Here is a 15850-nt window from a genome sequence, read left to right as displayed (position 1 = left end):
ACACAGTTTATCCTACAGGATGCCATATGGGGGACCTATAAACACCACTAATATTCAGGGCAAATATAAACAGCAAGTTCACAAAATATGTGACGCGTGTAGCATAGCGTACAACGGCTCTGGTCCACCTACTTGTTGTGTATCTAAGCAGTCCTCACAGTTTTTTAAATAAATGTAATAAAGAGAAAAATGTCCTCCTTATTAGTCGGTGCCGTAACGTTCCTACTACTTGTAGATATCACTTATAAGCACTCTGCTGGTTGATTTGATTTTATCATTATTATTTTTATTATTCATTTATATAGCACCATTAATTACATGGTGCTTTACATGAGAAAGGGTTACATATAAAGTTATAGATATCGTTTACAGTAAACAAATTTACAGTGACAGACTGGTACAGAGGGGAGAGGACCCTGTCCTTGCGGACTTACATTCTATGGTTTGCTGAGAAGCCCCCGAATATCAGTTTCTGAAGTAGATGAATGCTGTACCTGTACGACACCACCATGCTTAATAGAAGGCTCTACAATAGGAAACGTGTAGAAGATGAATTTTCATAGTCTAATCTCGAATGAAGAGATAATGCCACTGCAGAGTTTTCCACTCTGTCCAATTATGCAATATTGTGAAATATATTGCTACATAATTTGACAGATTGGTCATTCGGGCGTCTGGTAAAGTTTAGGGACTCCTCAACCTCAAGCCCACCACAACAAAGTGTTTGAAGGAAACCCAGAGGACGTCATGTTATCTCAAGACTAGAGATGGGCAAACTAGAACAGTAAAGTTCGGCGTCCGTACCAAAGACCTACTGTTCGGGCACAATGAGAAAAAGCATCACGGTGCAGCGGTGAGTTCACTGCAGTTCATTGGGAGAAATTTCTCACAGTGAACTTTCTGAGCTTACCGCTGTACAGTTAAGACTTTCTCACTGTGCTTGCGAGGATCTCACGGAGGTCACCGCAGTTCAGGGTCCGGCTGGGAAAGCAGCCCCAGTGACCAGCGGTAACCTCAATTACGTCGTCGCTAGCAACTCATGCTGCGCTCACAGCAGTGCATTCTCCCAGTGGTTCTCATCCGGGACAGTCGCATTTTGGCACCGTCTGGGTTGAAAACTGTTTATCCCCAGACATGGTGTCACGGGGCTACCGCGACAGAGAGGTTCCAGAGAACCGCAGCGCTCTGGGCCTCGTTCACACACCGTGAACAGAAGCTCTTCTCCTGTATTCTGACCTGGCTGCTTTGTGCCAGCAGTGCAGGAGTTAATCTTGTTGCCGAGTTGCTGTGAGCTGGGTCTCTCAGCTGAAGGTGATTTTGTAATCTCCTCCTCTATATAGACCCAGCCTTGACTTCAGCTATTGTCAGTGATCAGTTCAGCTGCCTGGCTTGGAGGTTGAAGGAGCGTGGTGTATTAGGAGCTTGGAGGTTTATTTACAGAGATTGGTGTCTGCTGCTTTGGTTGCATGTTAAACCTGTTTTCCTTCCTAGTTTTTTCCTTCTCCTTCCTTCTATGTGTTACCTCTGTGGTTGTGTGCGCATTTGGTGAGTTTGAGACTTTTAGTTCTTTGTCTGTATACCCTGTTAATTGTTGTATTTATACACTGATGCAGTCCACCTCCTTTGGGGGGTGAGGGGGCCATTGATAGGACCTGCACAGGAGACAGGGATACGCTGGCGGCTCAGGCCTCCTAACCATCATAGGTACCCCTGAGGGAAAGTCAGGGCCCCATTATAGTGGCAGGGACAGGTGCGGGTCCCAGTACGCCGTCCTGCCCCTTTATCGCCGTTAACGGCGTGACACATGGATTACGGCGTGGGACAAAACGACAAACCGGTGAAAGATATGGTTGCTTTTTTTAGTTTTGTTTTATTACAGGAGACTATAGCTTCAATGGAATGGGCGATGATGTATGGTTTAATTTAGAATCATTAAAGGAGTCTGTGTCATTCTTTCAATTAAAGGACTTTATTTGGGTTGTGTCATTATTTACCATACAACTATATGAGTAGTACTCAAGAGGTGTCTTATAGACACCTCTCCATTACTAACCCGTGGGCTTCATGTCACCTGACAATAGAAAGGTGACATCAACCCCACAAATATGAACCCCACTTGCCATCGCTACAGGGCAAGTGGAAACAGCCGGGCAAAGCACCAGCTGCTGTGGGCTGCTATTTTTAGACTGGGGTGGGGGTGGAAGCCAATATCCATGGCCCCTTACCAGCTTGAGAATGCCAGCCCCCAGCTGTCTGCTTTAGCAAGGCTGGTTATCAATAATACAGGGGAACCCACTTTTTTTTTTCAATAAATTATTTATTTAGAGTGCAGGCTGATGAATACTCCCATCAGCCGCTGCCTGCTCTTACTGTTGTTATTAGCAGCAGCAGGCTAGGCTGATGGAACCAGTAGTGTCCCATCAGTTGACGTCAGTGATAGGAGTTAAACGTTTTACCTCCGATCACAGCTGCTGGCTCACGCTGTCATTTGACAGAGTGGGAACCGCAGCTGCCTGACCGGCGGTAATAATTTTACCGCTGATCATAATCTCTGTTTCCCGCACTGCCATGGACATCACAGTGTGGCAAACGCGAATGTGGTGCCTGAACATCAAAGTGAATGGAGTCCGGGTACTGTTCTGGCATCCAAACTTTTTGGTTTGTTTTTTTAACTGTTCGGCCCATCTTTACTCAAGATCACATTTACCTTCGGGAAGTTTTTGCTGCACCTTCACATAGTCTGCTCCGCACATGTGGTTTAATCTCCCATTGGAGCCATCATTGAACAGCTGTAGGGAAAGCATGGACTGAAGATGTGGCTCAATCTCCTTTATCTTCAAGGCACCGATGCCATTGGCCCCATCTATGCTCAAGCATTTCTTTTCTGTTTCACAGTCAGGAGACTAATGAGAGACGAAAATATGTTATTTCATTAGAGGCTATACGTCAGCATTTCTGTAAATTGTATTCTTAATATAAAGTTCTGATGAATGGTTTGTGGCACCTGTTTGACTAATTCAATAAACGCTTTGGACAGTTTTTGGTAGTATCCTTCAACAGTCGGCTCCCCGTATCTTCCATCTGTATTGCGGCAGCACACAATGTAGTGTAGCTGTGGTGTGGTCACCAGGCCATAATCTGCAAACACAACATTAATAGCACTGAGGGCTGAATTAAGAACTGTGCTGCAAAAATCCAATGGTACATTGTAAATGTTCATTAGGTCCCTCACAATAACAGAGCTGTGCTTTAACGCTTAACTCTTCTTCCATCCAAAACCTATGGAAAGCAGTATCTTGCTTACCTTACACCCTACAAGTTAGAACTGATTTTGGTTTATATACCAGTCTAATATGTCCAGGAACTGTTATTTCTCATGCTCAGTAACTTGACGTCCACACTTCTTGATTGTGAGCTTCTTCTTCTTCAGCATTCTGCCAGCACTACAGGTGCAGGAACCTTCTTTACCACTTCCCAGGATGCATTGTTCAAGCCATTGTCCAATGCCTTCCTTTCCCAGAACTGGTCTCTCAGCCAGTATGCAGTTTGATGTGACTACACTGATTTTTCAACAACCTGTATTAGCCTTCACACTGATGTAACAAGTTATCCATAGCAAATCTCGAAAGTGTGTCCGGCAAATAGTAAAGCATAAATAGGAGTCACCTGAACCCTCCTTCCTATCATTTTAGGACACTACATAGCTTTCCCATCTACAGCTATGCCTCTTTACTTGCAGGAGAAATTGCACCACCTCACTTTTCTTCCTCTAGGCCATGAACATTTAGTACTGAACCCTCGGTCACTACATCTCTTACCTTTAGGTTAAGGGGGTTTTCCCATCTCCAAGATCCTATCCCAATATTTAGAAGGTATAATAATAATAATAATAATAATATTAGTAAACGCCTCCAATTAGAAATGTAGTATAGTTCTTCTGATCCTCTACGTCTCTTTCCTCAAGCGCAGGCATTGCAGGACCTTAGGTATCCATGGTTATGACTACTAACAGCTGTCACTGTATCAGTGGTTGTAACCATAGATACCCAAGGTCCTGCAATACCTGCACATGAGGAAAGAGACGTAGAGAATCAGAAGAACTATACTACATTTCTAATTGGAGGTATTTGCCAATATTATTATTATTATTCTTACTACATATTGGGATAGGGTCTTGGAGATGGGAATACCCCATTAAGTTCCCATGATGAGTCTTACAATTCCAGAAAAGTGGATGGGATTTATAGAAATCTGTGCTTTTTTTTTAATACAGCATAAACTGACTTCTGGTGCGTGTTTCAAATCCACAACATGTCAATTTCTCTTGCGGGTATGCTGAGTTTTATGTGCAGATTTTCCCCATAAAATTGCATTAGATGCAGAAATCCCGCAGGTATAAAACGCAAATAATCCACACATGACCGTATCAAAAGGTTTGTCAAAGCCAAATACCAAAAAGTATTGAAAACTAGGAAAATGTTTAATTAAAATAAAAATGCCTTTGTATATTTGAACATTTTGTGACTGTCCGGAGCGCAGCGAGCACCACGGAACTTCAGGACGTGCAGTCTATGAGAAGACTTTCCCTAGTGGCTGCCTGTTATCCATCGGAGGGAAGCCCGCGTGTCCAGTGGCCTCATCTATACAGGTCTGATCACATCTTATAATCACTACTTCAGACATATTAGCGCTGATCACTCTGTACTGTAACATGAAGGCAGATTGTACATAAATCTGCATAAATCTATCTTTTAATCTATTTTTCAGGTGGAAGCGCTGGTTTATTTAGATTTATTTAAAATATTATGTGCCAAGAGGAGATAAAAACAAAAACAGTGTCGTGAACATGATTAAAAAAAACATGTAAAAAATAGCACTCAAAAACACTGAAAACAATGCATGTAACAAAACAAGTAATAAGTGCAGAAACTCTACAACATCAAAAACCAAACACTCATCATGGGAATGTCCTCTGACAATTAGACAATGTAATAAGTCCTGTCTCCAGAATATCTAATAATAATTCTACCAGACGTTGAGATATGTAGCGTATAACACCGGTCAGCATTTTACGTACCTTGGTATTTGGATTCAAGAGCAGAAATTCCATCCACAACTGCAAGGGAAAGATGGTCACTGCTAGGCCTGCAAATAGAGACATAGACATATAGGCGCCGATTCATGAAGAACAGCATAGAAGGGAAAGGTGGTCACTGCTAGGTCTGCAAATAGAGACATAGACATATAGGGGCTGATTCATGAAGAACAGCGTAGAAGGGAAAGATGGTCACTGCTAGCCCTGCAAATAGAGACATAGACATGTAGGGGCTGATTCATGAAGAACAGCATAGAAGGGAAAGATGGTCACTGCTAGGCCTGCAAATAGAGACATAGACATATAGGGGCCGATTCATGAAGAACAGCATAGAAGGGAAAGATGGTCACTGCTAGGCCTGCACATAGAGACATAGTCATATAGGGGCTGATTCATGAAGAACAGCATAGAAGGGAAAGATGGTCACTGCTAGGCCTGCAAATAGAGACATAGACATATAGGGGCCGATTCATGAAGAACAGCATAGAAGGGAAAGATGGTCACTGCTAGGCCTGCACATAGAGACATAGTCATATAGGGGCTGATTCATGAAGAACAGCATAGAAGGGAAAGATGGTCACTGCTAGGCCTGCAAATAGAGACATAGACATATAGGGGCCGATTCATGAAGAACAGCATAGAAGGGAAAGGTGGTCACTGCTAGGCCTGCAAATAGAGACATAGACATATAGGGGCCGATTCATGAAGAACAGCATAGAAGGGAAAGGTGGTCACTGCTAGGCCTGCAAATAGAGACATAGACATGTAGGGGCCGATTCATGAAGAACAGCATAGAAGGGAAAGATGGTCACTGCTAGGCCTGCAAATAGAGACATAGACATATAGGGGCCGATTCATGAAGAATAGCATAGAAGGGAAAGGTGGTCACTGCTAGGCCTGCAAATAGAGACATAGACATGTAGGGGCCGATTCATGAAGAACAGCATAGAAGGGAAAGATGGTCACTGCTAGGCCTGCAAATAGAGACATAGACATATAGGGGCCGATTCATGAAGAACAGCATAGAAGGGAAAGATGGTCACTGCTAGGCCTGCAAATAGAGACATAGACATATAGGGGCCGATTCATGAAGAACAGCATAGAAGGGAAAGGTGGTCACTGCTAGGCCTGCAAATAGAGACATAGACATATAGGGGCCGATTCATGAAGAACAGCATAGAAGGGAAAGGTGGTCACTGCTAGGCCTGCAAATAGAGACATAGACATATAGGGGCTGATTCATGAAGAACAGCATAGAAGGGAAAGGTGGTCACTGCTAGGCCTGCAAATAGAGACATAGACATATAGGGGCTGATTCATGAAGAACAGCATAGAAGGGAAAGATGGTCACTGCTAGGCCTGCAAATAGAGACATAGACATATAGGCGCCGATTCATGAAGAACAGCATAGAAGGGAAAGATGGTCACTGCTAGGCCTGCAAATAGAGACATAGACATATAGGGGCCGATTCATGAAGAACAGCATAGAAGGGAAAGGTGGTCACTTGCTAGGCCTGCAAATAGAGACATAGACATATAGGGGCCGATTCATGAAGAATAGCATAGAAGGGAAAGGTGGTCACTGCTAGGCCTGCAAATAGAGACATAGACATATAGGCGCCGATTCATGAAGAACAGCATAGAAGGGAAAGATGGTCACTGCTAGGCCTGCAAATAGAGACAGACATATAGGGGCCGATTCATGAAGAACAGCATAGCGCACAATCGCGCTGCAACGGTCTTACAGGAGTAGGAGGCGCAGAATTCATTAATGGGAGCGCACCACTTATTGAATTCGGCATCTTTCCGAAGTGCCGTGTGCCTCCGTGCATTGTGCCAGAAATGCTCCTTCAGACAACGACTTGAGTAGCATTTCTGACGTACAACAGCCATCACTTTTGATTGATTTTATGGCCGTGCGTGGCCATGTCCCATCCCTCTCCATTTTCACATAGCTGATTCAAACTGGAGGGAAAACGTCAAAAGTCGCTAAGTGTTTCTGGCACAAGAACTCTGCCCTTAAGCCGATCTATTACAGTCACCGCCCTAGGCCAGGCTATCTACTAGTATTTTATAACTGTAGCAACGTGACAAAATAGTCACAATACTGGTTTTTCAAAAAAAGAAGGACATGTTAGTCCTCATAGACATGCCCATATTAGAGCCCCATCTTTTGCCGGACTGTAATGAGACAACCATGTAGGTACATGGGACTTTACTATTAGGGCAATATTATACTGAGAGCTTTTCCATACAAATCCCACATAAAAAAAATATTGTAGCTTAATAAATACTAAATGAAGCATGGGTATACATGGAGCCTGAGAAGTCCCAGTGGCTCGATACCGCTAGGTCGCTCTTACCTCTGGGTGGAGATGTGCAACCTTCTGCCACCATACGGGAAGCGGCAGATCCAGTTAAGTGTATTGGTATCCATATGTAATGGAATCCACAGACTTACCGTGTATCTCTTCCGATGGCTACACACGACTCATCCTGCATGCTGATGGACTCCTGCTTGATTATGTTGGTCAGCACCATCTGTAATTCGTGCTCCTCAGCATTCGCCAGGTTAGTAGCATACGACTCCCATTCCTGAACAAGCATTTCTCCCATAGGATCCACTAGCTTTACACCATTATCTTCCTAGGTAAGAACGGTTCAGTGATGTCATCGGGTACACAATGATGTCAGAAAACAAAACATAAGCCATTTCCACTAACCTCAGGGTTGTGAGAGGCAGTGACCATAACTCCAATAACCGCCTTCGTCTTCTTTGACCTAAGCACAGCTAGTAAGCCCATGCGGTACATAACATGTTCCAGATGTTCTGCTTTGGTCCGAAATCCTGCGGTGCCATACTCGAGTGTGAGTCCAGCAGGTCTGGCATGGCGGGCCGATGATCTCAGCACGGATTCCAAATGCATTCCTGAAAAATATACAGTTCATCAACAGTGTCACATAAACTTTTAGTGTATCCATTACTAGATACTAGTGGTGTCAATGAACCTTTGCACTGGCCAAGTGTGAAAAAGGGTTAGCCAGAATGCCCGCATTAGAGCCAACACATGAGTACAAGGTTAGACAATGCTGCTCGGAGTACACCCTGCCATACTGGCACGGCTCCACACCTAGAGGGTTTGTCTGTATCCTGATGGGTTAGAAGGACCCAACTGTCAAGACAGCTTCATCCTTCTGATACAGAGAGCTGAGTTCTGGACGCTTCCTCACACTCCTCTGCACCTAGCATACATTCCAATGCAGGGATTGGAAAACATGTGAGCGCCCTCTAGTGGCTACGCACAAGGATCTTCCATGTAAGAGAAGAATGGTGAAGAGCGGGTACTGAGATTTACCATTCTTATACTTGAGGATCTGACCATTGTAGTACATGGAAGTTGTGGACCTTCAGAAAAGATAGGCACATACTTTGTCCAGGTAGTCCGGTTTCCTCCCACACTCGAAAAACATGATGATAGCGTCTGTATAACGCTGTGGAATTAATGGCGCAAAATAAAAGTGAGCAAAAATAAATGTATGGCTGTCTTGTGTCCTCTTCTCATGAGTGCAAGATTCATATTCTCCACAAATGTGGAACCCCACCAATTAGATATTTATGGTATATAAAGTCGAAGATGGGAATACTGTGTGTGACAAGTGACGTCTCATGTACACCTGCTACAGAAAATATATAAAAACTTGTCCCGCAAGCAAATGCCCACCATGTCTGCATATAGACAATGCTCCGGTTACTTCTACAGGATGAAATCGAAAATCACCATCAGAGAAAAAAAATACCTCACCAGGGGCCACCATCTACCATCTGAGCAAAAACTGAATGGGGCAGATTTACTAATTACCGTAAAATTCAACAGAATTATGGAATAAATTCAACCAAAATTGCTGTCTACCAGATTTATTCATGGATGACAACACTTTTGAGACCAGCCAATTTTTTGTTTTAGTGTTTTCATTTTTCCTCCCTTTCTTCCAAGAGCCGTCACTTTTTTTTTTTTAAGCTAGCATAGCCGTATGAGGAGTTGATTTGAAGGACAACTTTTTATATTTTAGTGGTTTAAAAAAAATTCTGATCTTTGTAAGAAAAAAAAATACATATTTTTGTTTGTCGCTATCTTGTGAGAGCTTTGATTTGACTTTTTTTGTGTTGTTGGAGCAGTAGCTTTTATTGATACCATTTTGTTATCGCTTTTTAGGGATTTTTGAGGTAAAGGATTTAGATGACTAAAAAACGTCAGTTCTACCGCTTTAAGCTTTTTTCTTCTCAGCATTTACTGTACAGTTTAGATAAATGTATATTTAGTTACATTGGACTTTTCCAGCATGCCACAACTGACAAAATGCTCTGAAGCCCAGGACTAAGATGGCAGCCATGGGGCCTTCAGCAACCTTCCTACTGCCATGGTAACCCATCCACTCCCCATGACTGACAGCGACATTTTATTGGGTAAACATCAGCGATTGGAGCTAATTTTCACCTTTTCACTTTCGTTTCCCCCCCCTTCTTCCAAGAGTCATGACTTTTTTATTTTTCTCTCCACATAGACATGAGGGCTTGTTTTGTGCGAGATGAGTGGTAAAATTCTGAATTACACCATTCTTTTTACCACAAAGTTAAAGGGACACTGTCACCTGAATTTGGAGGGAACAATCTTCAGCCATGGAGGCGGGGTTTTTGGGTGTTTGATTCACCCTTTCCTTACCCGCTGGCTGCATGCTGGCTGCAATATTGGATTGAAGTTCATTCTCTGTCCTCCATAGTACATGCCTGCACAAGGCAAGATTACACCTAGTGCAGGCATGTACTACGGAGGACAGAGAATGAACTTCAATCCAATATTGCAGCCAGCATGCAGCCAGCGGGGAAGGAAAGGGTGAATCAAACACCCAAAAACCCCGCCTCCATGGCTGAAGATTGTTCCCTCCAAATTCAGGTGACAGTGTCCCTTTAACTGGGGAAAAAAAAGGGTAAAAAAATCCACGTGAGGTGAAACTGAGAAAACAAAGAATGCAATTCTAACATTGTTTTTTGGAAATTGCCCCCCCCCCCCCCCCACACACACACACACACACACACACGCATGTACACGCAGCGCGCATCTCCCCACCAGCACACGGAGCGCACATCCCCCTGCAGTATACGCAGCATACACCATGTTCCAAATTATTATGCAAATTATATTTTTCTTGGATTTTCCTAAATGGTCGGTGCAAATGACAGTCAGTCTAATAAAAGTCATCGCAGTGTTCCCCAACTCCGTTCCTCAAGAGCCACCAACAGGTCATGTTTTCAGGATTTCCTTAGTATTGCACAGGTGATGGAATTATTGCCCGTGCAGGTGATGCAATTATCTCCTGTGCAATACTAAGGAAATCCTGAAAACATGACATGTTGGTGGCTCTTGAGGAACGGAGTTGGGGAACACTTCGTTAGAGTATACATCGAATTTTATTGAAGAAACCTCCCAATGATAACAGTATAATCTCCAAAATTAATAAAAACTCAAAATGCACTGTTCCAAATTATTAGGCACAGTAGAATATCTAAACATTCAATATGTTTTAACCCCTTTCTGCCAGCTGACGGAATAGTACGTCAGCTGGCAGATCCCCTGCTTTGAGGTGGGCTCCGGCGGTGAGCCCACCTCAAAGCCGCGACATGTCAGCTGTTTTGTACAGCTGACATGTGCGCGCAATGAGCGCGAGCGGAATCGCGATCCGCCCGCGCCCATTAACTAGTTAAATGCCGCCGTCAAGCGCTGACAGCGGCATTTAACTAGCGCTCCCGGCCGCGCGGCCGGGACTGCTCGCACTGCGGACCCCCGTCACATGATCGGGGGTCAGCAGTGCATCGCCATAACAACCAGAGGTCTCCTTGAGACCTCTATGGTTGTTGATGGCCGATTGCTTTGAGCGCCACCCTGTGGTCGGCGTTCAAAGCAACCCTGCATTTCTGCTACATAGAGGTGATCTGTACTTCACCTCTATGTAGCAGAGCCGATCGAGTTATGCATGCTTCTAGCCTCCCACGGAGGCTATTGAAGCATGCCAAAATTAAAAAAAAAAAGTGATTAAAAATATAAAAAAAATAAAAAATATATAAAAGTTCAAATCACCCCCCTTTCGCCCCAATCAAAATAAAACAATTAAAAAAAAAATCAAACATACACATATTTGGTATCGCCGCGTTCAGAATCGCCCGATCAATAAAAACAAAGGATTAACCTGACCGCTAAATGACGTAGCGAGAAAAAAAATCAAAACGCCAAAATTACGTTTTTTTTGGTCGCCGCGACATTGCATTAAAATGCAATAACGGGTGATCAAAAGAACGTATCTACACCAAAATGGTATCATTAAAAACGCCAGCTCGGCACGCAAAAAATAAGCCCTCACCTGACCCCAGATGACGAAAATTGGAGAAGCTACGGGTATCGGAAAATCGCGCATTTTTTTTTTTTTAGCAAAATTTGGAATTTTTTTTCACCACTTAGATAAAAAATAACCTAGACATGTTTGGTGTCTATGAACTCGTAATGACCTGGAGAATCATAATGGCAGGTTAGTTTTAGCATTTAGTGAACCTAGCAAAAAAGCCAAACAAAAAACAAGTGTGAGATTGCACTTTTTTTGCAATTTCATCACACATGGAATTTTTTTCCCATTTTCTGTTACATGGCATGGTAAAATCAATGATGTCGTTCAAAAGTACAACTCGTCCCGCAAAAAATAAGCCCTCACATGGCCATATTGACGGAAAAACAAAAAAGTTATGGCTCTGGGAAGGAGGGGAGCAAAAAACGAAAATGAAAAAGCGGAAAAAGCTCCGAGGGTGAAGGGGTTAAAGAACGGAAAATGCTCATTTGTGGAATTTGCAGCAATAGGAGGTCATAGTCACTGAACAAAAAAGCTATTTTAACCTCTTTACCCCCAAGGGTGGTTTGCACGTCAATGACCAGGCCAATTTTTACAATTCTGACCACTGTCCCTTTATGAGGTTATAACTCTGGAACGCTTCAACGGATCCCAGTGATTCTGACATTGTTTTCTCGTGACATATTGTACTTCACGAGAGTGATAAAATTTCTTTGATATTACCTGCATTTAGTTGTGAAAAAAAACGGTAATTTGGCAAAAATTGACAATTTCGCAATTTTCCAACTTTGAATTTTTATGCAATTAAATCACAGAGATATGTCACAAAAAATACTTAATAAGAAACATTTTCCACATGTCTACTTTACATCAGCACAATTTTGGAACCAATTTTTTTTTTTTGTTAGGGAGTTATAAGGGTTAAAAGTTGACCAGCAATTTCTCATTTTTACAACACCATTTTTTTTTTTAGGGACCACATCTCATTTGAAGTCATTTTGAGGGGTCTATATGATAGAAAATACCCAAGTGTGACACCATTCTAAAAACTGCACCCCTCAAGGTTCTCAAAACCAACATTCAAGAAGTTTATTAACCCTCCAGGTGTTTCACAGGAATTTTTGGAATGTTTAAATAAAAATGAACATTTCACTTTTTTTCACAAAAAAATTTACTTCAGCTCCAATTTGTTTTATTTTACCCAAGGTAACAGGAGAAATGGACCCCAAAAGTTGTTGTACAATTTGTCCTGAGTACACCGATACCCCATATGTGGGGGTAAACCACTCTTTGGGCGCATGGCAGAGCTCGGAAGCGATGGAGCGCCATTTGACTTTTCAATGCAAAATTGACAGGAATTGAGATGGGACGCCATGTTGCGTTTGGAGAGCCCCTGATGTGCCTAAACATTGAAACCCCCCACAAGTGACACCATTTTGGAAAGTATGACAAAAAAAAGAGACTGGCACATCCAAACTAGTGTGAATAGGTGCATACCAGGAGCAGCTACCTCCATATATAATATACAAAAAAAGGTTGCACTCTATCGTGCCAAAACACATCAAATATGAAATACATGAAATATGAATAGCAAAATTGCTTTTTGAACATTAGGAAAAAAAATTTTTGAGACGCTTAGCACAGAATTTGGCCAAATAGTGTGAGCCCATCAACCATCATCAAGGTGGCCTCATTAAAACTGATGAGTACCTGACCTCCCTGTCCAAATGTGAACACTTACCGAAGGCTAATGTCTGCCAAAACACGTCAAATATGAAATACATGAGGTCAGGTACCCATCAGTTTTTTTGCTATAAAACCGTGATAAAACCGCAAAAAGGCTCACATTGAGCATCCTATTAATAGAATGCAATCCGCATTTTGTATGCACATGCTGCATTTTGTTCCTGAGCGGAAACACATTCCCGAAAAAAAAGCAGCATATTCATTAATTTGCGGAATCGCGGGGATTCTGCACACATAGGAATGCATTGATGCGCTTACCTCCTGCATGTGGCTATGCCCACCATGAGGGAAGTAAGCGGATCATGTGCGTATGGTACCTGGGGTGGAAGTGAGGAGACTCTCCTCCACGGACTGGGCACCATATAATTGTTAAAAAAAAGAATTAAAAGAAAAAATTGTGATATACTCACCTTCCGGAGTCCTCCCGCCTCTCAGCGGTGCACACGGCGGCTTCCGTTCCCAGGGATGCTGTGTATGAAGGACCTGGGATGACAGTGCGGTCACGTGACCGTGACGTCATCCCAGGTCCTTCGCACACAGCATCCCAGCCGCCGCGTGCACCGCTGAGGAGATCGGGGACGTCGGAAGGTGAGAATAATCATTTTTTTAATTATTTTTAACATTAGATCTTTTTTCTATTGATGCTGCATAGACAGCATCAATAGTAAAAAGTTGGTCACACTTGTCAAACACTATGTTTAACAAGTGTGACCAACCTGTCAGTTTTCCAAGCGATGCTACAGATTGCTTGGAAAACGCTAGCATTCTGCAAGATAATTACGCTTGCAAAATGCTAGTGTTTAGCGGGAAAACGCACGCCAATTCCACATGCGATATACCCGCGGCAGGAGTTGTGGAATTGCGGCGGACATTTCGGCGGCAATTCCGCAACGTGTGCACTTAGCCTCACAGGCCAAGTTACATGTTAACATAGGACCCTTCTTTGATATCACCTTCAAAATTCTTGCATCCATTCAACTTGTGAGTTTTCGGAGAGTTTCTGCTTCTATTTCTTTGCATGAAGTCAGAATAGCCTCCCAGAGCTGCTGTTTTGATGTGAACTGCCTCCCACCCTCCAAAGGTTCTCTATAGGGTTGAGGTCAGGGGAAGATGGTGGCCACACCATGAGTTTATCTCCTTTTATGCCCATAGCAGCCAATGACTCAGAGATATTCTTTGCAGCATGAGATGGTGCATTGTCATGCATGAAGATGATTTTGCTCCTGAAGGCACGTTTCTGCTTTTTAGACCATGGAAGAAAGTTGTCAGTCAGAAACTCTATATACTTTGCAGATGTCATTTTCACACCTTCAGGAACCTTAATGGGCCCTACCAGCAGTTTCCCCATGATTCCGGACCAAAACATGACTCCCCCACCTCCTTGCTGACGTCGTAGCCTTGTTGGGACATGGTGGCCATCCACCAACCATCCACTACTCCATCCATCTGGACCATCCAGGGTTGCTCGACAATCATCAGTAAACAAGACTGTTTGAAAATTAGTCTTCATGTATGTCTGGGCCCACTGCAACCATTTCTGTTCATGAACACTGTTTAGGGGTGGCCGAATAGTAGGTTTATGCACCACAGCAAGCCTCTGAAGGATCCTACACCTTGAGGTTCGAGGGACTCCAGATCCACCAGCAGCTTCAAATAACTGTTTGCTGCTTTTTAATGGTATTTTGGCAGCTGCTCTCTTAATCCAATGAATTTGTCTGGCAGAAACCTTCCCCATTATGCCTTTATCTGCACAAACACGTTTGTGCTCAGAATCAGCCACAAATCTCTTCACAGTATGATGATCACACTTAAGTTTTCTAGAAATAGCTAATGTTTTCATACCTTGTCCAAGGCATTGCACTATTTGATGCTTTTCGGCAGCAGAGAGATCCTTTTTATTTCCCATATTGCTTAAAAACTGTGGCCTGCTTAATAATGTGGAACATCATTTAGAAGTATTTTTCCTTTAATTAGAATCACCTGGAAAACTAATTGTCATGTGTTTAAGATTGATTTCAGTGATCCATTGAGCCCTGAGACACAATACCATCCACGAGTTTATTTGAAAAACAAAATAATTAAATCTTTATGACACTTAAATCCAATTTGCATAATAATTTGGAACACGGTGTACATCCCCCCGCAGCATACATCTCCCCCCCTCAGTATACGCCCCCCCCCCCCCCGCAGTATACACAGCACACATTCCCCCCGCAGTATACATCCCCCCCCGCAGTATGCGCATCATACATCCCCCCCGCAGTATACATCCCCCCCTCCCCCCGCAGTATACACAGCATACATCCCCCCGGCAGTATATGTTTTCCCTTGTTAACATCGTCGTGGTCTCACCCCCAATGGTCGGACTACAATAGGGTCTTCAGGAGTCTTTGTACTGTAATCCAGTGTACACACTGATAGCAGCAGCAGCCCCCATTACCTGGCCCTGGCCTACTGATTAGGGGTCCGCTGGCTACAGAAGATTACTCTTTTACAATACTGAATGCACATCACCTGCACTGCACACATATATTACTTACATGGGAGGAGCGGTGACGCCACAACTATAGCACATGTGACCACTGCAGCCAATCACTGGGGTCAACAGCGATGACA

General features: G+C 43.3%; 1 protein-coding gene across 3 annotated transcripts in view; it reads right to left on the bottom strand.

The window, feature by feature from the left end:
* PGM3 (phosphoglucomutase 3) overlaps positions 1–15850 on the bottom strand; it is a 30870-nt gene that overhangs the window by 14570 nt on the left and 450 nt on the right. For 2 of the 3 annotated variants that reach the window (XM_069726434.1, XM_069726432.1), the window contains exons 2-6: positions 7819–8024; positions 7557–7741; positions 5078–5145; positions 3005–3138; positions 2708–2903 (exon numbers count right to left, since the gene is read on the bottom strand). In XM_069726434.1, the coding sequence (XP_069582535.1) occupies positions 2708–2903; positions 3005–3138; positions 5078–5145; positions 7557–7741; positions 7819–8022 (787 nt within the window). In that variant the 5' untranslated portion in view covers positions 8023–8024. The remainder of the gene's footprint in view (positions 1–2707; positions 2904–3004; positions 3139–5077; positions 5146–7556; positions 7742–7818; positions 8025–15850) is intronic. The other variant, XM_069726433.1, reaches the window with a different exon arrangement.

Source organism: Ranitomeya imitator, chromosome 5 (genome assembly GCF_032444005.1).
Source record: "Ranitomeya imitator isolate aRanImi1 chromosome 5, aRanImi1.pri, whole genome shotgun sequence".
Classification (NCBI taxonomy): Eukaryota; Metazoa; Chordata; class Amphibia; order Anura; family Dendrobatidae; genus Ranitomeya; species Ranitomeya imitator.
The sequence above is the reverse complement of the archived record's forward strand: the minus strand, read 5'-3'. Positions and strand labels throughout refer to the sequence as shown.